The sequence below is a fragment of the Trichosurus vulpecula genome, chromosome 2, assembly GCF_011100635.1.
Source record: "Trichosurus vulpecula isolate mTriVul1 chromosome 2, mTriVul1.pri, whole genome shotgun sequence".
NCBI classification, from domain to species: domain Eukaryota; kingdom Metazoa; phylum Chordata; class Mammalia; order Diprotodontia; family Phalangeridae; genus Trichosurus; species Trichosurus vulpecula.
This window is the reverse complement of record NC_050574.1, coordinates 321,403,100-321,430,861: the sequence shown is the minus strand read 5'-3', so window position 1 is coordinate 321,430,861 and position 27,762 is coordinate 321,403,100. Positions and strand designations below refer to the sequence as shown.

Sequence of the window (27,762 nt, the reverse complement as noted above, 5' to 3'; positions counted from 1 at the left end):
GGGGGCTTTAGTTCATTCCTTTTCTAGTTTTTTTAATTGCATACCCAATCATTGGTCTGCTCTTTCTCTTATTAATGTAAGCACTTAGAGATATAAATTTTCCAATTAGTGCTTTTGCTTTATCTAATAAGTTTTGATATGTTGTCTCATTATTGTCATTCTCTTTAATGAAATTATTGATTGTTTCTATGATATGTTCTTTAGACTACTCATTCTTTAAGATTAGATTGTTTAATCTCCAGTTAGTTTTTAATTTGTTTCTGTAGTCCCTTATTAAATATAATTTTATTGCATTGTGATCTGAAAAGGTTACCTTTAATATTTCTGCTTTTCTACTTTTAGCTTTAAAATTTATATCCTAATACATGGAATTATGTATAGAATGATTTTAAATATATGTATATATATACATAAACACAAATATTTGTATCTAATGGTAGCCACTTCTGGTGGGAGGAAGGGAAGGAAAAAAAGAAATTTTCATGATTACTTTATTATATATTTAAAAGGAATAGCAAGTTATACATAATAGACTTACAGTTTCATGTGCAATCATCTTTTTTATTATTCTACTATGCTATGAAAATGCTTGTTTTATTTCATAAATTAAAAATAAATGCAATTTAATTTTTTAAATTTCTCCTTCTATATCTGAAGACAGCAAATCTGAATTAGGGCTTGTGGGGTCTCATCTAGTCATTTCTAGAAGAAGAGGAGAGTAGTCTTAATCCATGGGTTTGTTCACTGTAGAATTTCTTCCCTTGGGACTTTGTCAGCATCATTTCCTGTTGGGCAATAACAAAACTTGTTCTTAACATTCCATAGTATTTCCTTGTTATAGAAGGATCAATCATGCCCTTATCTGCCTCATGAGCTTCAATAACCATTTTCCTCTTTCCCCTACTACACCTACAATGATAAGAGGAAAAATCTGGTAGCTTTTTTCACATCTTTAAACTCATAAAGAGGGAAAACTAATATGAGAAAGAATATAGGGACCAGAAATTGAGGAAACACTTCAAGTGAAAGTCTACAGAAACATTTAGTGGCCAGTATTTTCAGAGATATAACTAATGCCACAATTAGGACTATGGGACCTTTTTTTTTTTTTACTTGCAGGTGAAATCTCCTTTATGTGCTGTGTGAGCTTTTTGAGATCAGGGACTGTCTTGCTTTTCTATTTGTATCCTTTGTGCTTAGCATAGTAAGTCCTTAATAAATGCTTTTATCCATTCATTTATTCATTCATTCACAATACTGAAATTGATTACCAGATATTTAATATTAGTACACTTGCCACGTTGACCGAGGGCAAAAGTTGTCTGCAATTACTTAGTCTGTACTGAATCTATATCCTTACCTGAAATTTTAAAATTTGGGAAAAAAAATTCAAGCTCTCTGTTGGCTTGTTCTCTGTTCTCACTGCCATGCACAGCATTAAATGGCATTATTGTGCCATACTGAGCCCGGAGACTGTAAACAGTAAAATTTAGGGATGTTAAACAAGATAAAGCATATCACAATTTTATTTGAAAAAATATGACATCTGAATAAATCTTGGTCATCAAGCAGTTAACTGTCTGAATTGCTTACAGGTTGTTTTTACTTTGCCATGAGCAGCCAACATAAAGGATTCAAAAAAGCAGAGGAAATCAACTTTATGTCATTAGCTTATAGAATTTCCACCCTGAATTCTCTCTGATTACAGACAAATCAATTATTTTCATAATTTTTTTTCGTTCTGGAACCAAGTTCCTATACTCTATACTTTAATTGAAGAACATATAAAGCCACTTTTTCTTTAGCAAACCACTTGGTGATTCCAAGGAGGCCTCATGAAAACAAGAAGCAAAGTCTTAGTACAGGCTTGGTTTCCAGTTTCAGCTCTGTCATTAACCAGCTATACAAGCTAGGCAAATTATTTCTTATCTGTAAAATTGAGACATTAAAACCTGCTCCATAGGGTTGCTATGAATTTCAAATGAGACCATATGTGTGAAGGTTCTCTGAATATTCTACAAGGGCAAAAAATATAATCCCTTGAACTTATGCTAAAAATCTAGCTATTCCATGTTGATTAAGGTTGTTGTTTTGATGATCAAGTTCAGAATAAACAAAATTTTTATAAATGTCTCAGTTGGCAATTCTAAACTCTACTTTTAGAAAAAGAGCACCCATGGTGGGGGAACAGTTAGAAATAAGCTATAATCAGTGACTTCCAAAAACTATTCATTTTTACCACTTTAATTGGGAAGGGGGATTATTGGGAAGAGGTAGTAGAATGTTAATATTGTATGTGCCTTTCTTTAAATGTCTAGCCAAGTTGTTAGGATCTTTGTGCACTAACACTTTCAGTTTTATCATTCTTATGCTTAAACAAATCTAGAGAAGCCCAAATCAGAAATAGTCTAGCTAAGTTTGGAAAGCCTCATCACCTGGTTATTTAGGTTAATTAATTTGGAGGCCACTGTCACTCACAAAGACTATCCACTAAGTCAAAGAGGAGTTTCAACCTATTCCCACCACTAAAATTAAGAATCCTTGAAGAATTCAAGTATAAGATGACTGATAGCGGTGTTGACATGATTTTTCATTTGGATGTATGTTCTGAAAATGAAAGGCTGTGTCCTTACCTTTCAGGATTTTCTCTCTTTGCAGCTTCAATATCACTTGGACCAATGAAGTCTCTCCAGACAGCAACTACATCTTTATCATTTTCAGGCCATGAGATTATGAGTAGCCGGCACAGTCCATTTGACATGTGCTGAACTAGCTTTTCAAAGATTTCCTAAAATACAATGATGCCCAATTTACCTAACAATTTATGGTAGTGGCATTTGTGCAAGGAAGCCTAAGGAAGCTATAGTTTCTCCCTCCTATTTCTAGAAAGTAAGAGAACCATCAAAGTATGGAGTGTCCCAAAAGTCTTAGAGAAATATTAAGTCATTAAAACTTCAAATATAGCTCTGCTATATTTTTAATTTTTAATTTTTGCTATTTCATCCAAAGTTCATTAAAACTCAGTGATCAAAGGTGTCACTCTCCCTCTAGTTTATATATTTGCTCAGTTTTGCACCTTTATGGGTCCCTAAAATTTGTGATCACAAGTATTGCCAATTAAATAGAAGAAACTTAATTTAATGTTGGGGATGATGTAGAAAAGATCTAGCCTTCAGGCAGATCTGTCCTTCAGGCAGATCTACCCTTCAGGAAGTAGAGTATCTCTACTGTCTCTGTCAAATTATGAGTTTCTAAGTCCCCCCTCCTCTATAAAACCTCCACCTTACCAGCCAAGGTGGAAAATCTCTTGTTCTTCCAAATGCTTCTAGCATTTACTCTTATTAATACTCATTAGATATCTTGCATAAGTTACCTCACATTGTAAGTTATCCTTTCAGGTTCTATCTAGTTTGTAAGTTTCTTGAGGACAAGGACTGTGGTTTGCACTTTTATGTATACCCAGGACCAACCACAGTGCTTTGCACATGGTAAGCATTTAGTAGAAATTATTGATGGCATTGAAACAAAAATCTATTGCCATGTAAATATCATCTTTTCAATCTCATCACACCATGATACCCCTCTTATATTACAAAGCTTAATAGATTTGAAATACATTGGATGTCTAATGGTCAATTAGCTATTACAGTTTGTAGCATATTTACTATGCACTTTCATAGTATTCCTGCTAATCTAAATTGATCCAGACTTCAACTATCACAGAGATAAAAAAGAGAGAAATGAGAACTTCCAAAACAAAGAAAGAAATAGAACTGACCTCTTCAGATCTCTTTTGATAGAGATATCTCACTTCAGACTCTGTCATGATTCTTTCTTCATTAGTTAAAATCTCAAACCCAGCTTCCTGGATCTGTGGTATGCAAAGGGAGGATAACTTATCTTGAGGTTATAAATAAAACCTAAATTCACTTTTTCTCATGGTGCAGCATCCAGTAGTCTATAAGCTCCTCCAAAGTAGGTTGCAGTTTTTCATTTTTTTGCTGTCTCCCCAAGATATTACATATTGCCTCACATATAGAATGTTTGTTGAGTTGAATTAATTAGTAAGATTTTGTAGGGGCAAGGAAATTGAGTCAGACAAACACTAAAATATACTGAATCCTTTGCTCCAAGTGCATGTGCAAGCAGGAAAAGAATCAATAGATTTAACATGAGTGACAGATTTATAAAAGGCTATCAAGGGAAAATTTAGACAGTGTAGGGTCTATCCATAATCTTTGAGAATTATATCAAACCTGCATTTCTTATGCTAAATCTTTAATGAGAATTATATTTCAGTAAGTTCAACACAAGTGGACCAGGATGGCTTGAGTTATAACACCTCAGCTTCCAGTTACCTTCATTTGACTATCTGCACTATCCAAACTAACGGGTTCAAGTGGTTTCATCAAAACTCTATGGCTCAGTTATTTGCAAAGCTTTTTCCTCCATCTGAGAATAACATCTCTATGTCTATAACATCTTTTGAAAAGTCCTAGCCAGTCAAAGAAGACTCTGACAACTGCTACTACTATAGTAAGCCCAAATCTTCCTCCAGAATAGCTCTTTTCAGACACTCATCCTCCCTATCAGGAATCTAATTAATTTAGTTTCCAGTGAATCTTTAGAGAAGGTATGGAAATGGCCTGACATAATGGCACAACTGATTTTAGTCCAAGAGTAGTGTAGCCTAAAGCTGAGCTTTCCTGAAGAAGCTAAGAAATTGTTGACATGTTTGTTACTTACTATGACATCTGATATTGTTTAGGTTTGATCCTTTGAGACTAGAGCTCCCAAGGTTGATATTTCTCTATACTACACCAACAATTTATATATACTACCACCATATTGATGATAGTGTTTTAACTAAAGCCTAATAATCCTGACAATTAGCATGTTTTTCTATAGATGTGGTTACCTGAGAATCATAGATTGGCATACTGTACCACTTTCTTATATTTTTTAAAACTAAAAATATAACTTCACACTAGAGAAAAATACAACTTCAATGTAGAACTTTACTATAATCATTAACCATTATATTTAAATAAGATACTCAATTGAGAGGATTTTTTTAAGGTGAAGATAATCAGGTGTTGTTTTCAAATAGTCAAAAGAAATAATATTTGTAAAGCGCTTATCAGATAGTACTTAATAAATACTTTTTCCTTTCCTCCATTTTCACTAGTCCTCAACTATTATCAAACATCTTTTTGTCTATCCCAGTTGCCCCTCATCTCCCAATAAATTCCCTCTTCATCTTTTTCTTTTTGGTCTGTCCACGGAACTGTTGGGATTTGTCCATGGTGCTGAGATTCCTAGCCAGCTTTGCTGGTTAGTCAAAACTCCAAGAGCGTTTCTTTTGTCGTAGACTTCTGTTTACCTTAATCTTCATTCCATAAGGGAAAAAAATACTTCTTGTTCATAACTTATAAGGAGCAAGGTCATGTTTGCTTTCCCAGATTGTATGCTTGTGTATGATTCCTCCTCTCTTCTCCTTTTCCAACATAGTGAAAAAACCTAAAAATTGCAGAGCATTATAATGGCCTTTCCCCCCCCACTCTAGTCTGTGGTTTCTCTGACATCTAGTTTGTAAGATTCAATCTATTTCTATCTGGTCAAAAGTCTTCCAGCTTCCTGCCACTCCCACCTTTCTGATAGTAATCTGACATAAATAGTGGATCTCTTTATCAACAGGTACAAGCACACACAGGATTAAAGTACTTAATACTGACTGCTCCATTTTAAAGGGTCCATGACCCCTCTCTCATAATTTTTAAAAACATATCTAAACAGAATATAAGATTTTAAAAAGAGATTTGCTTTGAGATTTCTCCACAATCATGAATTTAGTATTCATGCTCTCATAGAATACTTGTTTACATTATTACAAGTTTAATTTGTTTTTTACCTATTTAAACTATAACTGAAAACATTATGCCATGAGCTTCTTGAGGGAAGGGACTGTTTTTTGTCTTTCTTCATATCCTCAGCACTTAGCATAGTGCCTTAATAAATGCTTACTGACTGACTAAAACCTTAAGAAAGAAGATTCCTTCAACAGAACTGAAGACTTTCAGAAACTTACTGGATTTTAAATGTAATAAAAATCATATATTTAGAGCTTAGAGATTATCTATATCGACTCTCTCTTTTTATATGAGGAAACTGAGACCCAGAGAAATTGGGTGACTTACCCAAGGTCACACAGATAGGAAATACTAGCGTTCAGTCATTTTTTTCAGTCATGTCCAACTCTTCATGACACACTTGGGGTTTTCTTGGCAAAGATACTGGAGTAGTTTACCATTTCCTTCTCCCCCTTATTTTATAGATGAGGAAACTGAGGCAAGCAATGTTAAGTGACTTGCCTAGGGTCACACAGCTAGTAAGTATCTGAGGCCAGATTTAAACTTAAGATGACTCTTCCTGACTCCAGGCCTGGAGCTCTAGCCAGTGTACCATTTAGCTTCCCCAGGAAATACCAGTGCCCTGGTCAATCCTCTTATTCCAAATCTAGTATTTTTTTCACCAATACCACACTACCTTTTCATCTAGAATAACTGCTCATTTTATAAATAAGAAAACTAAGACCCACAGTGAGATGCCAAAAGTCAAACTGTCAGCAAGTTAAATAGCTAATTAGCTTGTTAGTTATCCAGATTAGTATTCAGGTACTAGTTCTTGATCCAACACTCTTTTTTTAGCAGGCATATTTCAATTTATTTGTTTATAAAAACATCTAATGTGGTTGCCACAGCAGCTGCCTGGGTCCTTTGGACAGACATTCAAGTGTGAGTCTTCACAAGATGGTCAGTGAATTCCTGATAGGGAGACTTAGTGAACACAGTCTCCTTCCACAGGTCTAGGGTTAGATAGCTGTATGTTTTGGAGATGGCATCAAAGGTAGCTTTAGCACAGTTGCCCAGAATGGCAGTACAGCCTCTTGCAGAAGTGTAGCAGTCATCAATTCCAGCCATCATCAGGAGCTTCTTAGGCACAGGAACTGAGACAATGCCAGTACCTCTAGGAGTGGGGATCAGGCACACCAGAATTGATCCACATCACTGAGTGACCTTGCAGGGCACTGTGTGAGCTTGCCAATCTTGTTCCCCCAATAGCCACATCTCACAGGAACAATGGACAGCTGGGCCAGAATGATAGCACCACGAATAGCTGTGGTCACTTCCTTAGAGCACTTGACACCCAAACCAACATGGCCATTGTAGTCACCTATGGCCACAAAAGCCTTGAACCTAGTACGTTGTCCAGTTCTAGTTTGTTTCTGAACAGGCATGATCTTCAGAACCTCATCTTTCAACGAAGATCCCAGGAAGAAATCTATGATCTCAGATGCCTTGATAGAGAGTGAGAAAAGATAGATCTCTTCCAAAGATTTGATCTTCACTTCCTTGACTAGGTGGCCCAGCTTAGTGACAGGAACCACTCTTTGTCTTTGGCCTTTCCTCCCTGGGCTCCGAAGCCTCGGCCATGGCCTCTACCACAGCCCCAGCCTCGACCTTGGCCCCCACTGCCGAAGCCACCATGGAAGCCACCTCGACCTCCGACTCCGGGGGCCCCTGGGGCCTCCTGCACCTCCTGTAGCACCGGCATCGTTCGCCATTTTGGTGCTCAGTTTACCAATTGTCCTTCTATAAAATGGTTACTTCCAGTGGTCTTCTAATTCGCCAAAGAATATATTGCTGCACTTCTAGTGGATATTTATTGCTAGTCTTACCTTCAGGATGATCTCATCCACCTTCCCATGTGCCACAGCATCTGGTTTAATAATTGCCAGGGTGCAGGATTTTTCAAGTGACACTAAAAGGAATTTTAAAAAACACCTGAATTTCAATGAGGATTTTATGCTCTGGAGATTTCAATATATTTGACAAGTGGCTATTAGGCTTCTACTTGAGACCTTGAGAGACAGGGAACTCATTACCTTTTGAGCTATCCTATTCTATTTTTAGAGAGCTCTAGTTGTTACGAAGTTTTTCTTTATACTGAATCAATTTCTACTTCTGTTTTGTTCCTCCCATTACTCCTAGTTTTGACACCTAGGGTCTAAAATAGCAAGACTAATTTACTTAGGGGTAGCTAGGTGGCACAGTGGATAGAGTATAGGGCCCAGAGTCTGTAATATCTAAATGCAAATCTGGCCTCATACTCTTAGTAGCTGTGTGATGCCAGGCAAGTCACTTAAGCCTGTTTATCTCAGGTTCTTTATCTGTCAAATGAGCTGGAGAAGGAAATGGCAAAGCACTCCAGTATCCTTGCCAAGAAAACCTCAAATGGGGTCATGAAGAATTAGACACAACTAAAATGACTCAACAACAACAATCTCTTTGTATATGCCAACCTATCAAATGCTTGAAGACCAGCCATCCTTTTGCTTCAAGGCATCCTTTTTTTCAGGCAGTACGCATATGGAGTCATTCAATCAGCTATCACTTATTAAGTGCCTACTATGAGCCAAGCCCTGAGCTGGGTTCTGGGAATTAAAAAAACAAAAATGAAATAGTACCTTCAAGGAGCTTACATTGTATCAGGGCAGACATCTCATCATCATCTTACCAGGAGGCCTCCTTACCACCCTAGTCACCTTCCTCAGGATGTAATCTCGTTTGCCTTTGTTTTTCCTAAAACATGATGCCAAGAACTAAACACAATCTTCTAGATATGGTCAGAACAGAGCACAGTAGGACTATGACCTCTCTTGTTCTGGATACTATGCCTATCAATGTAGCCTGAGATGGGATTTGCTTAGACTACCTACTATTGCATCTTTTGGTGTTTGGATTGGTTTGGTTTTTGATTGCCATGCCCTATTATTACTAATTACTATTGTCTGCTAATAGGTCCAGATCTTTTCCACATCAGCTATTGTCTTCAGCTGCCCTTATTTTACAACTGAGAAAAATAGTAACTTTCCCAAGATCCTACAGAAGATTAGTGGGAAAACAAGAATTAGAACGAACAGCTCCAGAAACCCAGTTCCAGAAAGCCTTCGTTATATAAACAAAATAATTCATGCACACACAAAACTGTGTGCTGATTTTATGCTATCCTTTGACTTGGATTTTCATTCTCTTTTTATTATAACTCTCTTCTGATCTTTACTAAACTATACTTCTGTCCTTCCAATATAATTTGAACAGTCTTTCACTTCCTTGGAATAGGGACTTTACCTGTGATTTCATTGACATGAGAAATTCCCTAGTAAGGAAATTCCACCTTCTCTGCAACGTTACAGTCTTACAGAGTTACCTAGAACACAGAGAGTTTAAGTGACTTGCCCAGGGTCACAGAGCCAGTTTGCATCAGAGGCAGGATGTGAACCTAGGTCTTCTTGACCCCTAGGCTAGCTCTCTATTTTTTCAACTGTTAAATGGAGGGGAGGTGAACTAGTACTTCCAGTACTAAATCTATGTTCCTCTGATTCTCTGTGCTAAAATAAATGCTAATTAAACGTAATAGAGGAAGAGCCAATGAGAAACAAGTCTTGGCAATAAAGTCAGAAGAATCATGTGTATGTGCTTTGGAGAACCTACTCCTACAAGGGCACAGGGATGGGGAATGGAGGGCCCTCATCTGGGGCAGACATTGAACCCTTCTAATTTTCAGAAAACTACTGGAAAGATTCTCTATCCCAGATTCTCTTTATTGAATCTTATACATACATACATAGATATATGCACATATATATGCATATATACATATATGCATATACATATATAATCTTTGGTAATTCACTAGAAAATTTTTTTCTCTTTGTTTTAGGCTAGAATTGTATAGTCAATTTTTCAATGTTTCCTTAAAAGCTAGGTTAGTTTCTTTGTAATCACTTTTTGCTTGTTTAAATGCTTTGTTGTGGTGGGGTTGTTTCAGTCATGTCTGACTGTTTGTGGTTGACCCCATTTGGGGTTTTCTTGGCAAAGATACTGGAATGGTTTGCCATTTCCTTCTCCAACTCATTTTACAGATGAGGAAACTGAGGCAAACAGGGTTAAGTTACTTTCCCAGGGTCACATATATCTGTAAATGTCTAAGGCTGAATTTGAATTCAGATCTTTCTGACTCCAAGTCTGGTGTTTTATCCACTACACCACCTAGCAGCCCAATGCTATTTGAGCACTTATGTATTAATAAATATCTATTGCATTAGTATAACCTAGTATTGTAGCTGACATGAGAAGTATGGATTTTATGTTTCTAAATACTGATTCCTGGCTGATATTCATTGAGCTGATGCTCATTTCCCCCTTTTTCCTTTTAATCAATCCTAGACTACCTTATTTGTGACATGAGCTTGTCTGAGATTGTAATGGATTACAGAGCCATGGGACTTAGTTTGCCTGCTGGCCTAGAAACCCTAAATAAATCAAATGCTTAGTTCTTTTTCTTGGGAACCTCATATTTGTTCGGGGCTTATCTAATCTGGTTTTTTCCATTCTCAAACTGGAATTATTTTTCTATTATAGAGTAAGGATGGAATTACATTTGGATTATCATTGCCATGGCAGGTATCCATTGGGGAAACTTTCAGCTGCTCTTTGTACAGGGAACCAAAGTGAATTTGTCTGAAAATCCAAGGAGATCACTCCTTCAGACCCCTGGAGAAATTTTGGTTGTATCCCATATGGAAAGGAACATCTAGTATCAGCCAAATTTATCTCTTTCTTCCCTAGTTTTCAGTAAGGCAAAAATTGCTGCAGAGAATTGGTAGGAAAGAGCCCTCCCACCAGGGTACCCTGTGGCCTGGAACATATGGTACCCATGGAGCGTTTTTTTTTTTTCCTCTGTTGTGTCTATCCTTTTCTATTCTGAGGAAAAAGAGAACTGTAGATAGAATGGCCTTGTTAGGTTTGAAAAGTCTGAAGAACCAGAGAGTTTACCAGCAACTGTAGCCACCATAGCCCTGAGGAATGACCTGTTTGACCCAGCCCAGCAATGCATCAGCCCAGCACCTGAGACATCACATCTGAAAGCAAAAGAGTGACTTATCTGATGGCTATGATGCACCCAGAAGTGAAATGTGTGGGGCAAATGCTTTGTAGCAACTGCTTTAAGCTTAAGCTCACTCTCCTCAGGTACCACAGTGTGTGGAAAGAAAAGTTGGACTGGTTTGGGGGATGGTGATGTTTTTATACTTCGGTTCTTGCTATAGCTTTTCAGTAAATGTCTCTTTGTGAAAGCTAATTGATATTAATTAGATCAATAGTAGAAATGTTAATCACTGGCAAATGATATTGGGACAATAATCACTATCACTTGATATTGGAAACAACCACACCAGAATGGGGATGTGATCCAATTTCATTGGGAGAGTTCTGCTGCCTTTCAAGGATCTCCTAGGACCTTGAGGGGGAGATGTAGCCAGCTAAGCTGTTATTTTAAATTATTATTTCCTTTAGTATGTAGCTAGCTAGCTAGCTAAAGAGAGAGAGAGAGAGAGAGAGAGAGAGAGAGAGAGAGAGAGAGAGAGAGAGATAACAGACATGGGGAAATTATATACATATATATAATTTCCCCATGTCTGTTAATCCTATTGAAACTGAATTCTACTTACCTACTTCATCTTCCTCTCCATATTCCTGGTCTTGGGAAACACTTTCTTCTTCAATGGAGAGAGCTGCATCTTTAATCTAATATACATCTTTTGTTACAGCAGGTAATCAGATAAATCTTACTAAATCTATCTGGTATGAGGGGAAAGAAGTCACCCCCACCCTACCCCCAAACCTTATTCTATGGAAAATAAAATTATTAAGGAAAACAAAATACAGATTGGATAACCTAAAATTTGGACTTCAGGTTTCTTGAGAATTTTAAAAGCTTTTGACTAACTAGGTAATATGGGAAAACCAAAAGTAAATCTTGGTTATCTTTAGATATTATGTAGTATCTATTTTTAAATCAATAGAAAAAAAAGAATCAATAGAATTAAAAACAAGGAAAAAACACAAAAACAGAAGCAAAAAGTTACCAAGACACCAAGTATTCCAAAAGAATATAATTTGAAATTTAGAGAAAAAAATTAAGCTAATAGCTAACTATGACAGGAGGCAATAAAGTAACAGATCTTTCCTCCCTGAATTATTAGAATTTGGGCCATGGTGGGAATTCGAGTTTCTTTATGGACCTTATGGTATTTTCATCAGGGCAAATATCAATTTCCTTTTTTTTTGCATAATTTTTTTCTTTTTGAGTAGAGTATATGATTTCATCCCATTCCATTAAAAATACTATGATAATTTAATACTTTAAAAACTCAATGTACAATTTTAAAGTAATATTTTGCTTGGTTTTTGCAAATGTCATCAACAGCCATATGCTTTCTTACATAAAATCATCATGAGTTCAACTTAACAAAGAATGCTTGGTATTTCGAGGAGTGGAAGGATACAATTTTTAAATGAAAGGAAATTATCTCCCAGTTGGATTGAATAAACACTTGAACAACATGGAAATTAAGCCCAGGGTTCTATAGGTCTACTACAGTTTTTTTTTTTTTTTATTGTGCCACATATCTTCATTTCAGCCTTTGTTGAGTATACCTAAACATTTGTGAGGCTTACTCTTAAAGATGCTTAATTCTATAGTTTTATATTCCATACTGCACCTACCAAGTGTTCCAGAAATAGTTCTGATACGTGAGATTTAATTGGTTAAAGGGAGTTGGGAGGCTATTGAATTGAAGGGAATGGAATGATATCCAGTCTAAGTGAATGGACAGAATTTTGTTGAATTAATGACGAAAGGAAAATTTTAAATATATGTGATGGGAAGTAAACAGGAGTTCCTCTTGGTCTATTCTGGCTACAGCATATGTCATGGAGTGCTATGTCTGTGCCCAAGACACTTCTAGTGAAACATATCGTTTCACTCCAAAATGACTTGTTGCTTTGGTGTGATGCAGCAAAACCCTATCTCAGAGCAAGCTTTGGTCTCGCTATTCAAATTGGAAGTTTAATCACGCTGAATGATTGAATTGCATAGAGTTTTCTTATTAAAAGCTATAAGAATATCAGAAAAGGAAAAGAGTTTTGTTTGACTGTACTGGTGTATTGTACATAGTAGACATTTAGAGTTTCAGAAGTTAAGATTCTCCAATTACCACTTTCCGTTCAATGCCTTGTTCCAAAACCTTATTCTCTGCCTCCAGCTGATCTAGAATAGTTTTGTGCAGTAACGGTCCATTTGCTCCTCTTACCACAGCCACTAATTCTCCACCCTAGAATAGATGGTAAAATTACCAGTTGGAATAGTAAAATCACTGGTGAAAATGACTTTTATTTTATTTTTATTAGCCAATTTTAAGATTTTAATGCAGATACCTTTTACTTAGAATAAGACAATGTGTAAGGTAAGGAACAACATTGGGATAAATCATGAAGTTGGAGAGATTCTCCTTTGTCACTTCTTTTATCTTCTACCCCCTCAAATGCTGCCACTCTGTCCAACTCCACAAGTGCCAACTAGCTTCATCTTGCCCTGAGTTCCCTACACCAGAGGCACCCTCAATCAGACCTACTTTATGCTTTAAAGTCACTTCCCTATAACAATAACAATTCAGATCAGTGTGCATTTTACAGTTTTCACAAGAGGCAACAAAAAACATTCCAAAGAAAAAGAAGAGCTAGAAAGAAAAATGGCTATCTGATGAAACTTTGCTAATAGTTCAGGGAAGAAGGAACATGAAAGGGAAAGGAGAAAGGGAAAGATGTAACCAACCAAATGTGGAATTCCAGAGAATAGCAAGGAGAGTTAAGGAGGTTTTCTTAAATGAGCAATGCAAATAAATAGAAAACAACAGAATAGGAAAGATAAGCTATCTCTTCAAGAAGATTAGAGATAGCAAGGGAAAGTTTTATGCAAAAATGGGTATGAAAAAAGACAAAAATAGTAGAGATTTAACAGAAGTAGAAGAGATTTAAGTTACTGATCTAGAGCCAGATATCCTGGAAAATGATGTCAAGTAGGCCTTAGGAAGCATTGCTAATAATAAGGCTAGTGGAGGTGATAGAATTCCTGCTGAGCTATTTAAAACCCTAAAAGATGATGTTGTTAAAGTGCTGCACTCAATATGCCAGCAAATCTGGAAAACACAATAGTGGCCACTACATTAGTAAAGATCTGTTTCTGTCCCAATCCTAAAGAAGCACAATGCCAAGGATTGTTCAAATTACCAAACAATTGTAATCATTTACACACCTGCAAAGTTATGCTTAAGATTCTGCAAGCTAGGCTCCAGCAATATGTGAACCAAGAATTACCAGAAGAGCAGGCTGGTTTTCAAAGAGGCAAAGGAACTAGAGACAAAATTGCCAACATTCTCTGGACTATAGAGAAAGCAAGGAGTTCCAGAAAAACATCTACTTCTGCTTCATTAACTACACTAAAGCCTTTGACTGTGTGGATCACAACAAAATGTGGCAAGTCCTGAAAGAGTTGGGAGTACCAGATCATCTGAGGTGCCTGTATGAAGGCCAAGAAGCAACACTTAGAACTGAACATGAAACAGCTGATTAGTTTAAGACTGGGAAATGAATATGATGAGACTATATATTGGCACATTATTTGTTTAACTTATATGCAGAGAACATCATGTGGAATGCCAGGCTGTATGAATCAAAATCTGGAATTAAGCTTGCCAGGAGAAATATCAACAATCTCAGATATGTAGACGATGCCACTCTGATTGCAGAAAGTGAAGAGGAATTAAGAATTCTCTTGATGAGAGTGAAAGAAGAGAGTGTAAAAGCTGGCTTTTAAGAACTTGACAGTTGGTCCCATCACTTCCTGGCAAATAAAGGGAGAAGAAATGGAAGCAATGTCAGATTTTTCATTCTTGGACATTCCAGTACTAAATCTATGTTCCTCTGATTCTCTGTGCTAATTAATGCAGATAGCAACTGCAGCCATGAAATTAAAAGATACTTTCTCCTTGGAAGGAAAGCTATTGCAAATCTGGGCAGCACTGAAAAGCAGAGACATCACCTTGCTGACAAAGGTCCGTATAGTCAAAGCTATGGTTTTTCCAGTAGCAATGCATGGCCATGAGGGTTGGACTATAAGGAAAGCTGAGTGCTGCAGAATTGATGCTTCCAAATTGTGTTGAGGAAGACTTTTGGGAGGCCCTTGGATAACAAGGAAGCCAGATCAGGCAGTACTTAAAAAAATTAATTCAGGCTATTCACTGGAAGGTAAAATATGGAAGCTAAAGCTTAAATACTTTGGCCACATAATGAGAAGATGAAACTCATTGGAAAAAACTCTGATATTGAGAAGGATTGAAGGCAAAAAGAAGAGAAAGGCAGAGAAGGAGATGGATAGGTAGTATTATGGAAACAATGAACATGAACTTGGACGGACTTCAAGAGATAGTAGAGAAGAAGAGGGCCTGGGGTGCTGTGGTCCATTGAGTCACAAAGAGTTGGACATAACTTAACAACTGAGCAATACCATTTTACAGTTTACAAAGAACCGTGAATCATTTAATTTATTATTTAAAGCAGCCCTGTGAGAAAGTCAATGTAGTCACTGTTTTTCTATTGTGTATACTTGGGTTTACCAAACACTTGACTGAGTCTTTCATTTTTAATCGTTTGTTTTGCTGTTGCATAGCTACAACATAAAAGTGTGACTCCTATCCAAAATATGTACAAAATGAAACATACTTTTTTGAATCAGAATATTTCTAATTACATATAATACTGATAATCTTGCATTTAAAAAAATACTCACTGCATAAAAAAGAAAGGTAGGTTCACACTTTCCTCGGTATTTTTCCAAAATATCAAGGCAGTCTGCTTCTGCCTAAATTTTAAAAAAAAAGTTTCTCAGATATATTTTATAGTTCAAGTATAGAACAGCCAAAATGAACCAACAATTAGACAAGCTACATTAAATTATTATACATCCTGTTGCTAACCGATTAATGAGAAATAGTGACCAAATTTTCATACCTTTCTGAAGTTGCAAATCAATTAGTATCTCAAATGTTAAATCCAATGGTATTCTCTCAGGTCTCATTCTATTTGACCTTTGTAGCTTTTGAAAATGCTAACCAGTTTTTGTACAAACCAAATAAATGCAATTAAAATTAGAAGAGAAACAATTAACTAGGGAAATATTTTTGCAGCAACTTCTCTGATAAAGATCCAACATTCAAAATATATAGAAAATTTATTCAAATATATCAGAATAAGAGCTATTCTCCAATTGATAAGTGGCCAAAATATATGAACAGCCTTTTTTCAAAAAGGAAGATATGCAAGCTATCAACCACCATATGAAAAAAATGTTCAAATTCACTATTAATAAGAGAAATACAAATTAAAGCAACGTTGAGGTTCTATTTTATAGTCATCAGATTCAAAAAGATGACAAAGAAAGGAAAGTGGAAATGTTTGGAAGTACTGAAGAAGGACAAGCAAGCTAATACACTGATAGTGGAGCTATGAATTGGTCCAATCATTCTGAAAAGGAATTTGGAGCTCTACCCCAAAACTCACTAAATTGTTCATTCTTTTTGACCCAGTGATACCACTACATGGTTATAGCCCCAAAGAGAGAATAGAAAGAAGTAAAAGACCCATGTATACAAAAATATTAATAGCAGCAACATTTGTTAGCCAAGAATTCGAAACAAAGTGGGTGCTCATCAAATTATAGTATGCAAACATGACAGAGAGAACCCCTGGAAGACTTGTATGAACTGAGATGGAATGAGTTAAGCAGAATTAGGAAAATAATTTGTACAACTACAGCATTGTAAAGGAAAACAACTTTGAATGACTTAAGAACTCTGATAATGCCTTTGTATTGTCTTTCTCCTGGTTGCTTGCAGAATCTGTTTCTGGATTAAATTGTTAAATTTAAACATGTTGTCCTGGAGTTTGCAACTTTGGACTTTTTTTTCCTTGAGGTGATCTGTGAATGCTTTCAATTGGAATTTCATTTTCTCTGTCCAGGAGTTCCAGGCAATTCTCTTCTATTTTCTTTATTATGATGTTAAGCTTTTTTGTCTTAGTCATGTTTAATTTGCTATATTCACTTTTGATTTTTTATGGATGGTTATTCTTTACATGTACCTTGTTGAAGTTATTGTGTAATGTATTGGGTTTTTTTTTTGGGTTCTGCTTAATTCACTCTTAGTCAGTTCATGTAGATCATTCCATGGTTCTATGGATTCATCACATACATCATTTCTTACAGCACAGTAATATTCGATTATATTCTAGTACCATAACTTGTTTAGCCATTCCTTAATCAATGGGCATCTACCTTGTTTCTAATACCTCACTATCATAAAAAGTACTGATACAAAGTATGTTTCTGCACAGACAAAATTAATGCACCTAGGATAAAAAGGGAAGTGGTCTAATGAGAAAAAAAATGTTTATCGAATTTCTGTGATAAGAGTTTGGCATCCAAGAGATATGTGTGTGTCTATAAATACACATATGTGTAGATAGATAGATATGTGTGGTTGTGTGTGCATGTGTGCGTGCATGTGTGTGTGTGTGTGTGTTTGTGTGTATAAAATAACCATTCCCCAATTGATAAGTAGGGGTACTAATTGTTCTTTAAGTGTTTGACAGAATTCTTTTGTGAATCTATCAGGACCAAGAGTTTCTTCCTTTTCTTTGGTAGTTCTTTCACAACTAAATCTCAATTTCTTTTCTACATTGGGTTGAGATTTTTGTTTGGTGGCAGCCAGGTGGCACAGTGAATCAAGCACCAGCCCTAGAGTCAGGAGGACCTGAGTTTAAATCTAATCTCATATACTTACTAGCTGTGTGACCCTGAACAATAACCTCACATAACCCCAATTGCCTCCCCCCAAAAAGAGATTTTTTTATTTGGTTTCCTGATAGTTTGGGTATTTTATATATTTTTAAAGTATTCCTCTATTTCTTTTGTGTTCTCAGTTTTGTTAGCATATAACTATACATAATATGTTCTCATTATTCTTTATATTTTTTCTGGTTTTGCCATGATTTCACCTTGCTCATTTGCTTTTTTTATTGACTTGATTTTCTGCCCTCTTCTTTTAGCCAAATTAGCTAAATGTCTGTTAAGTTTATTAGTCTTTTCTCTAACAACCAGCATTCATGTTATTAATCATTTCTATGTTTTTTTATTTCAAATTTAGCTACTTCTCTCATATCTTCTCCTTTGTAATTATTTTAGGTTTGTTTATTTGTTGATTTTCTAATTTTTTACATGCATATTCAGTTCACTAATCTTTTTTTTCTATTTTGTTAATGTTTGTAGAGGTACGATTTTTCTCCTGAGAACTGTTTTAGCTGTATCCCAGAAATTTTGGTATATAGTTTAATCATTATCATTTTCTTTTACATCATTATTCATTGTTTCTATGATTTGTTCTTAGACCTGCTCATAATTTAGGATTTCACTGTTAAAGTCTTCATTTGAATCTGTGTCTTTGGTTACTGGTCCCTAAGCTAAAGTCTATTTTTTATTGTGTTATGATCTATGAGAAATGCATTTACTATTTCTGCCTTTTTACATTTGTTTAAATATCTCTGTACCCTAACACATGGTCAGTTTTTGTAAGGGTTCCGTGTGATGCTGAGAAATATTCTTTGGCAGTTCAATTTTTTAAAATGTCTCAAGTCTTTTAACTCTAGTTTCTCCAACAATTTGTGCAGTTCCATTTTTTCCCTTTTTTTATCTTTCTGTTAGAATTATCCAAAAACTGAAAGGATACTGAAGTCTCTAGTCATTATTATGTTAGCGTCTTTATCTCTTGTAGATCAGTTAGCATTTGCTTTATGAATTTGGATGCCAAAACATTTAGCACTTATAAGTTTATTGGCTTGTTGTGTATAGTTCCTTTCAGTATAATATAGCTTGCTTCCTTATCTCTTTTATTTTTGAATGTTTTTGCTTTGCGAAATAGCATGATTGATTCCTTGGATTTAATTGATACATTGCAAATTTTTTTTCATCCCCTCAGTTCTATTTTGTGCATGTCTTTGTTTTTTAAATGTGATTACTGTAAGCAGTAGTTTGAAGGGTTTTGTTTTCTTATCCAATCTGTAACCCTTTTTCATTTTATTGAATATTTAATCCATTCATACTTAAAGTTGTTAGTTATATTTATATTTTCCTCCATTTGTCTCTAATATTGCTTTTTTCAAGTTATGATTTTTCCTCTTCTTCTGTAAACATAGGACTGTACTATCTCTTCAGTTACTTTAACTTAATATTTTTAAAGGTGGGCCTATTTCCACTGGCTCCTTTCCCCTTACTCTCAGTCTCCTCTCCCCTGTGGTACCATTTTCTCTTTGGTGTTTTGCTTATTATTTCCTTTTTCTTTCCTGATTTTATCTTATTATTTCATTCTTCCCCTCTTTTTTCCTTTCAGTTAGTCATGTAGACTCCCCCTTCTTTTCCTCCCATTCAAATATATTCCTATTCATCAGTTATTTAAATTTCATTTTTTTCTCTTTCCAAAGAGGATTTCTCCCATATTCACTTCATTATATAACCTCTCTGCCTATTCTAGACCTTCATTCTCTGGTCCATGAGCCCTATAATTACTAGTCCTTCTCTATTCTCTGTATTCTTCATCAATGTCTATTTTAGTCTCTCCCCTCTAGGCAATTTTTACCACTGCCTTATAGAACTTGCCTCGTGGATTCCCTTTTCCTTTTCGCTTTACTCCCAGAACAATAACAATTCCTTTGGGTAATAAAGAGGACATAGCCCACTGATTTACACCGTCCTTCTGGTTACCTGCTTTCACCATTTGCCTCAAAATCTGCTCCCTGGGTCCATGCCATCCCACTCTCCCAGGTGCCAATTGCTGTTACTGCCCTCCCTGCCCAAGGTAGTATAAGTTGTCTTTTCAAGTAGCAAATCCCTCAAACAATGCCCAGCCCAAGGTCCTCATCTCCTTCACAAAACATCTCTCTTCACTCATAGGAGTTCTCATCAGCGGAACTCCCTTCATCAAAACAAGATCTGTCATTACCCCCCTTTCCATCCTTGCTCCATCTTCTTTACTTCTTCTCTTCCTGTGAGACCACAGAGGACACCTCCTCATTGCTAGACCTTAATTTGACCTGGATACCTCACACACACCCTTCTATACCTCTGATCCCCTCCCCCTTTTCACGAATTCTCCCTTTCTGTCATGTAGTCACACACACACACACACACACACACACACATACACACACACGCACACACCAACAATATTGATTCAGCTATAGGCAGGGTGTCAGTCACATAACGCTCCAGGGCCACCCCTCCACTGTTACTTGCACCTGCTGTCCACCTTTACTCTTATCTCCTTGTGTACATTTAGAAAGTAGGATGTTGCTGGTTTCTCTGCTGTTACTCTTTTATTTCTGTCCTTGGCTGCTGTGTTCATTCACCTCTGCTGCATTTCTGTTGTCTGGGGTGTTCAAGAAGCAAATAATTTCTTCAGATCCAGGATTGATTGCCCTGGTCTGCATCCTGAACTCTATTGCTCTTCAGAGCACATTGTTCCATTCTGTCCAGGGTTTTCTGGTGTGTGTAGAATAGTCTTGTGTTATTCAAATTTCCTTTCCTTTGTTTTGAAAATTTTTCTCCTGGTCACTTGCAAAATTTGTTGTTTCTGAACTGAATTATAAAATTCTGGCACCTGAACCCTCGTTAGCCAGCCTATTCCCTTTGCCCCTTCATCAGGGGCATGACCTGGAGATGACCCACGATCAATATCTGATCACTAGATCTAGATGGCTCTGAAGGAGAAAGTGAGGCTGGTGATCTTGCACAGCCCTCCCTCACTCAAATCAAAGTCAACTGCATGTCATGTCATCATTTCCCTGATGTTATGGTCCTCTTCAAAAACAAAGGGCAAACACAACCTGTGAGTAGACCAAGCTGCCTGAAAAGGGATCCAGCTAGTTGGGTAACTCAGCTCATTCTCTCCCTCTTCCTCTCCTCCTCTCCAAAGGAAGGTAAATTTTGATGACTAGAAGCTGCCCACTTAACTTGGGGCTTACTGGCTAGATTTCTTTCTTTCTCTCTTTCTTTCTCTCTTCCTCCCTCCCTCCCTCCCTCTTTCCTTCCATCCTTCCTTCCTCCCTCCTTTCTTTCTTTGTTTCTTTCTTTCTTCTATCCTTCCTTCCTTCCTTTTTCTTTCTTTCTTTCTTTCTTTCTTTCTTTCTTTCTTTCTTTCTTTCTTTCTTTCTTTCTTCCTTCCTTCCTTCCTTCCTTCCTTCCTTTCTTTCTTTCTTTCTTTCTTTCTTTCTTTCTTTCTTTCTTTCTTTCTTTCTTTCTTTCTTTCTTTCTTTCTTTCTTCCTTCCTTCCTTTTTTTCCTTCCTTCCTGCCTTCCTTCCCTTCTTCCCTTCTTCCTTCCTCCCTTCCTTCCTTCCTTCATTCCTTCCTTCCTTCCTTCCTTCCTTTCTTCCTTCCTAATGAAATACTACTCCAAATCTTAAGCTAGTCTAGTAAACATGTTAGTGTGTGATGTGGTGCAGTGTGGCTCTTGCAAGCATTTAAAGAACTTATGTTCACTTGTAAGAGATACTATAAATGGCTATCGTCTCTACAATGGAGAAAATACTCCCAAGTCTAGACAAATGTAAATCATCTCAGAAATTGAGGGGAACATTGGATATGGGCTTTCATTGGCATAGGGAATTCTGAGGGAAGAAACTCTTCTACCAACAAAGTAAATATCAATTTGAAAGCAAAAATTTTAAACTTTGTTATATGAGCAAAGGCTTCCTTCTTCCACCTTATATCCCTCATTATTTCAATTTTTCTCATGTTAAAATCTTGCTTTTCCCAAAATAAAATCTTACCGTGGCAAAATGAAGGTCATTTCCAACTTCAAGTTTTATTTTCCTGAAAAGACTGACCACAGGTTTGCAAGGTCCACACCAGCTTTGGTAGACGTCGACCACTATGTAGTAAGATGTGCCCAAAATATCACAATTAGAAAACAATGTGGAATGTAAGGCAGCAATATATGGAAACTATATACTTTGTGTAACACAAAATTCTAAAATTAAATAAGGACATCTATGTTTTAATTAACTTATTAAAGAGATCTTACTGATACACATACAGATATATAGATATATATATAGAGAGATGGATGAATGTATATATGTACATATATACATATATATAATCCAAATTTTGTATGAACAAGAATGAAAATACAGATTTCTCTCACAAATTTAAAATTCAAGACATTGAACATAAATTACTTTTATAAAAAAATCTGTGTCATAAACTTGACAACCTTCAAAAAACTCACAAACCTTCAAATACATGAGGCAGCTATATAAATGGAGCACAGGACTTGGAATCAGATAGACCTAAATTCAAATTCTGCCTGACTCTTACTAACTGTGTGACCCTCGGTAAATTACTTTACCTCTCTGTGCTTGTTTCCTATCCTTAAAATGAGAACAAAAAAGCACCTACCTCACAAGGTGAAAATCAAATGAATTAGCGTATGTAAAGTACTTTGCAAACCTTAAAGCATTATGTAAATGATAGCTATTATTATTACATAAATACAAGAAAAGATTGTGAACAAAATAAGAAATTCCATTTGTAGCCTGTTCAACAAAAATATTTAACTTTAACAAATCCATTATAGCTTTAGAGCTTAATGTTTAAAATAAATTTATTTACTTATTTTTAGTTTTCAACATTCACATCCATAAGATTTTGAGTTCCAAATTTTCTTCCAATCTCTCCCTCCCCCCACTCCAAGGCGACATGTAATTTGATGTAGGCTCTACATACACATTCATATTAAACCTATAAGAGCTTAAGTTTATTTTTAAAAAGTTTAGAATTTTACCTTTATCCCTATCAAATTTCATCTTATTAGACTTTGGTCTATGGCCTATTAAGATCTTTTTGGATTCTGGCTCTGTGGTCCAACATATTAACAATACATTTTAACCTTAAGTGCTGCTTGCTTTAGTCTCCTCAACTGTAAAATGGAGATCACATGAGATAATATCTGTAAAGTACTTAGCACTGTGCCTGACACTTAGTTGTTGCTGTTCAGTTGTTCAGTCAAGTCCAACTTTTTGTGACCCATTTGGCACATAGTAATTGCTTAATAATTCTTTATTTCCTTCCCTCCTTCCCAGTCTCCATTCCTTACATCTCTATTCTGCGACATCTGAAAATTTGACCAATATGCCAACTCTGCAAGTCATTGTCAAAAATGAGGTGCAGAACCAATCACAGATCCAGTGAGTACTTCAGTACAGACTGCTTTTCAAATTAGCAGTAAATCACAAATGAATACGTTTTAGGTCCAGCCATACAGCTGTTCCAGGTCGAAATCTATCTAAATTCACTGCTGTCTAGCCCACATCTTTTCATCTTGTCCACAATGCTAAATTGAGAAACATTGCCAAGTGCCTTGCTAAAATAAAGGTTTTATACATGCATCTACGAAAACAACCCCTGTCAAAACGATATGTACAACAATCCTGTCATAAAAGGAAATGAGGTCAGTCTGGCATGACCCATCCTTGATTAAGCCATGCTGGCCCATTGTGATCAACACTTCCTTTTCTACTGCAAGTCTCACCAATCATTAATAAAGATCAAATTAAGTATGATCTTGATATTAAGTAAATATTATTGTATTATAATCCTCCCAAATTGGTGATTCACATGATAACGCTATTTTTTTTTTTAAGACTAGGTCTCTCTATCTCACTCAGGCTGAACGTGCAGGGGATCCTCACAGACCTGGTCCCACTCTGATTGTTCCGGAGCTTTGACCTGCTTCATTTTCTGACCTGGTCCCATTTGCCCTTCCTTAGGCCACCTGGTTTCAGCACTCTGCCTTCTGGAGGGCTCACAATATTAGTGCTAAACTTAGTGCAGACACACACTAGGCTTAGCCAACCATAGCTTGAAACTTTCATAAGTGTAAGAAATCTGACAGCTTCACCTTGTAGATAACAGGAATTATAGCTCTGCACTATCACACCCAAGGATATCTTATTAAGCATATTACATGAGTAACTAGACAACTCGGTTCTTAACTTTTCATAGTACAGAATATTTGCGTATTTTAGTAAAGCCTTATAGCAATCAAAATAGTAGACTAGTCAAAGTAGAGAAAATTTAGAATAGTAAAAAAAAGTCAAACCAGTTATTGAAGTGAATTAATTTCTTGGCTGACTAAATGACTGGTTAATGCCTAGCCAGTCATATGCCATGGGCGGCTAAGCGGCACAGCGGATAGAGTGCTGGGCCTGGAGTCAGGAAGACTCATTTCCTCAATTCAAATCCAGCCTCTGATACTTACTAGCTGTGTGACCCTGGGCAAGTCATTTAACCTTGTTTACCTCAGTTTCCTCATCTGTAAAATAAGCTAAAGAAGGAAATGGCAAACCGCTCCAGTATCTTTGCCAAGAAACCCCCAAATGGGGTCATGAAGAGTCAGACACAACTGAAAAACAACTGAGTCATATGCTAAATAAATCACCTGTTCTTTTATTATGAGGTTTGAGATCATATGAAATGGCACACACTTAGACCAACAAGTAATGCTTCAAGTATGAGCATCATATTTGTGGGTGTGTGTGAAATATTAAACATTTTTAAGAGAGTATATTAGAAAAATTAAACTTGGGAGTTTTTTTGGTAAGTTCCTTACCTGTTAATCCTTTGGAACTGAGCATTTCCTCCCAAAGCTCCTGATTATTGATATTGACCTGAATCCAAATCATAGCAAATGGTGAATATTTTAACACAGTGAATCAGAAAGGAAAAAACCAACTTTTTCTGATAATGATTTATATAGACTGTATTAATATTAAAATGTAAGGAATAAAACAATAGTGTTTTAAACAAAAAGCAGCAGCTAATAAAGTCAGCAAAACCATGTCATCTACAAAGGAATGTGTCATGTTAATGAAATGGGATAATACAGTGATTATCATCTCAGCTCATGGCCATTATCTGCAAGCACATACAGAAAAAAAAGGCAGAAAAATAATTTACATAATGATTATATTTTCCAAAACAAAGTCTTAGTAGGCAAAACAAATGTCATCGGACTACAGAAGCAATTTCTGGCCTTCTACTTTTCTTTTTTTGGAGGGGGGAGGGCAAGGCAATTGGGGTTAAGTGACTTGCCCAAGGTCACACAGCTAGTAAGTGTGTCAAGTGTCTGAGGCTAGATTTGAACTCAGGTCCTCTTGACTCCAGGGCCAGTGCTCTAACCACTGCACCATCTAGCTGCCCCCTAGCCTTCTGTTAAAGTAATAGAAATCATGATTAATATGATAGTCTCATATATGGTAACATGATTCCTCTATCTTTGAGACAAAGTATAATTGCTTTGTTAAAATATGAGACTTCAATAAGAGAAAATTTAAATCTTTTAAGTTTTGGGATGAAAAGATTCTGAAATCACTGGTATTTATAACAAATATAAATATATGTGTGTATGTGTGTATATTTTTGTGGTTCAGTCATTTTTCAGTTGTATCCATTCTTTGTTGGATATGGGAAAACCCATTTGGGGCTTTCTTGGCAAAGATACTGGAGTGGTTTGCCATTTCCTTCTCCAGCTCATTTTACAGATAAGGAAAAGAGTCAAGCAGGGTTAAGTGACTTGCTCAGGGTCACACAAGCTGGTAAGTGTCTGAGGCCAGGTTTGAACTCAGGAAGATGAGTCTTCCTAATTCCAAGCCCAGTGTTCTATCTACTGCACCACTAGCTGAGGTATATGTGTATGTACATGTACACTTATATAATTTGAATTATAATATTATAGTGTAATGTAATAAAATTATATTATTAATATATTGTTTATGCAGATATTAATAACCAACATTTTTAGCCCCCCAAACATCCTAGATTATAATCAGTCTATAGCCATGAGTCTATTACTGACCGCAACGATGTTATCTTCAAAAATAACAATGCAGGGGGCAGCTAGGTGGTGCAGTCAGTAGAGCACCAGCCCTGGAGTCAGGAGGACATGAGTTCAAATCCGGCCTCATACACTTGACACATGTTCTAGCTGTGTGACCTTGGGCAAGTCACTTAACCCCAATTGCCCTGCCAAAAAGCAAAAAAAAAAAAAAGCAAAAATAACAATGCACACACAGTACTGAGTTAAGAAGGGTGATTAAAATGAAGAGAACACTGAATTAAGAAGCAAGGAATCCAAAGTGAAGCCCTTCTTCTGGTGCTCCCTAGAAGCATTGCCTCGAATAGTCTCCGGACCTCAGTTTTCTCATATGTAAATGAAGAGAGATTTGGCTCAGAAGATCTCCAAGGCATATTTGAACACTCCGATGGATCCATGATCTCTGTGATGGGGGCAGTCTCTCCAACTGTGCAAGTTGTTACACAGCCATGACTTGTCATCCTAGATGCCCTTTGTCCATTTGTCTTTCAATAAATCCTCTATAGGGTATCTACCCAACCTACTGGAGTGACTCTTAACATTTCATGTACACCAAATGGACTCTGTGGGCTGTCCAGCATGTATCCTTTGTTGTAAGACCAGTCTATTTATTTTTCCCGTCACATATGTCTGTACTGATATTCTTTTAGATCAGAGGAGGCAGGCACAGGCCATGGACCTCATGACTCCTGAGTGTAGTCCAAACCAGATTAAAATGTAGTTGAAAATATTGAACAAAATAAAAATATTTTTAAAAGCATAAATGATATTACATTTTAAACCAAGTCAAGATGTGACCCACAAGGATCCTTATGCATAGACTAGAGGCTCCATTTCTAATTGAGTTTGATACCACTGTTTTAGATCTCTTGCAAAATCCTTCATTGGTACCATTTCACACCCACTGTGTATCTACCCAATGCCTTTTAGGTGAGCCACAATTTTATTTCTTTGGACACAGAGCCATACAACATCACCAAAAGAACAATGATGTTAAAAATATAGGCTTTTCTTTTTTTCAGGGGAATCTTGGTGTCAATAAAAGCACTATTCAATTTCCCAAAAGCTGTCTAGTGCCTTCCTCTCCAGTTCAATTCTAGGTCCAGCTTATTGTTCATTTGCAATGTCTGTCTAAGATATATTTACACTCAAAGAGCAGCTCTTTAGGGTTTCTGCTTAACTTCATATTATTGTCTAGACAATGGTATCTGTTGTCCATTTAGCTTTTTCTGTATGCATAGTTAGGCTAAACTTTTTTGAATGATTATGGCTCTGCAGTAATCTTGGTCTTGGTGAAATCCATAAAATGTCATCTGAAAATGACCCTGAAGGACATCACCACATATAAGGAATTCTTTTCCATTTGGATTCTATGCTAGATATTCTCCATGTCAGTGGCAAACTCCTTCGGTGACCATCTGTCTCCCTGTTTTATGCCTTTTATTAATAATCAGAGAGTCACTAAATAAAGTTATATCTGTTGCTATTCTTTCTAGGAATCTTGGATTATTTGAACATGTACACAGAAGACTCTGTGTTGGAAGAGAGCCTTCAGGTCAGCATTTTCCTCTTCTCAATCAAATGCTTTTTCAGGTAACAAATAATGAGCACAGTGGGACCTTGTATTTTCTGTACCTTTCAACCAATAACATCGTTGTAAAAATGTGGTGTGCTATATAGAACATTGTTTGTGAAAACCCACCTGTTCCTTTCTCATACCTTTGTCAAGTATATCCTTAATGTATGTGAACATTATTCTCATTCTCCTCCACATAGCTTTTTCTGCAAGCCATCATATCTGTTCTGGTTTAACGTATAG

General features: G+C 36.3%; 1 protein-coding gene across 1 annotated transcript; it reads right to left on the bottom strand.

Moving 5' to 3' along the window:
- Positions 1–741: 741 nt before the first annotated feature.
- Positions 742–24,738, bottom strand: NME9 (NME/NM23 family member 9). The gene is made up of 10 exons (XM_036744694.1): positions 24,681–24,738; positions 21,838–21,938; positions 15,751–15,822; positions 13,121–13,237; positions 11,573–11,648; positions 7,739–7,821; positions 3,779–3,871; positions 2,634–2,788; positions 1,361–1,473; positions 742–785 (listed from the first exon to the last, which is right to left on the bottom strand). The coding sequence occupies exons 1-10, from the start codon at positions 24,703–24,705 to the stop codon at positions 742–744; spliced, it is 879 nt and encodes a 292-aa protein (XP_036600589.1). The 5' UTR covers positions 24,706–24,738.
- Between the last annotated feature and the right edge of the window lie 3,024 nt (positions 24,739–27,762).

Excerpts from the sequence above, each read along its gene's own strand:
- NME9 (XM_036744694.1), bottom strand. The coding sequence starts at position 24,705 with ATGCTCAGTTCCAAAGGATTAACAG. Across the intron at positions 11,649-13,120 it reads AAGGCATTGAACGGAAAGTG|ATTAAAGATGCAGCTCTCTC; the intron begins GTAATTGGAGAA and ends GATGTATATTAG. Across the intron at positions 786-1,360 it reads CCCAAATTTTAAAATTTCAG|GAAATGATGCTGACAAAGTC; the intron begins GTAAGGATATAG and ends ATTGCCCAACAG.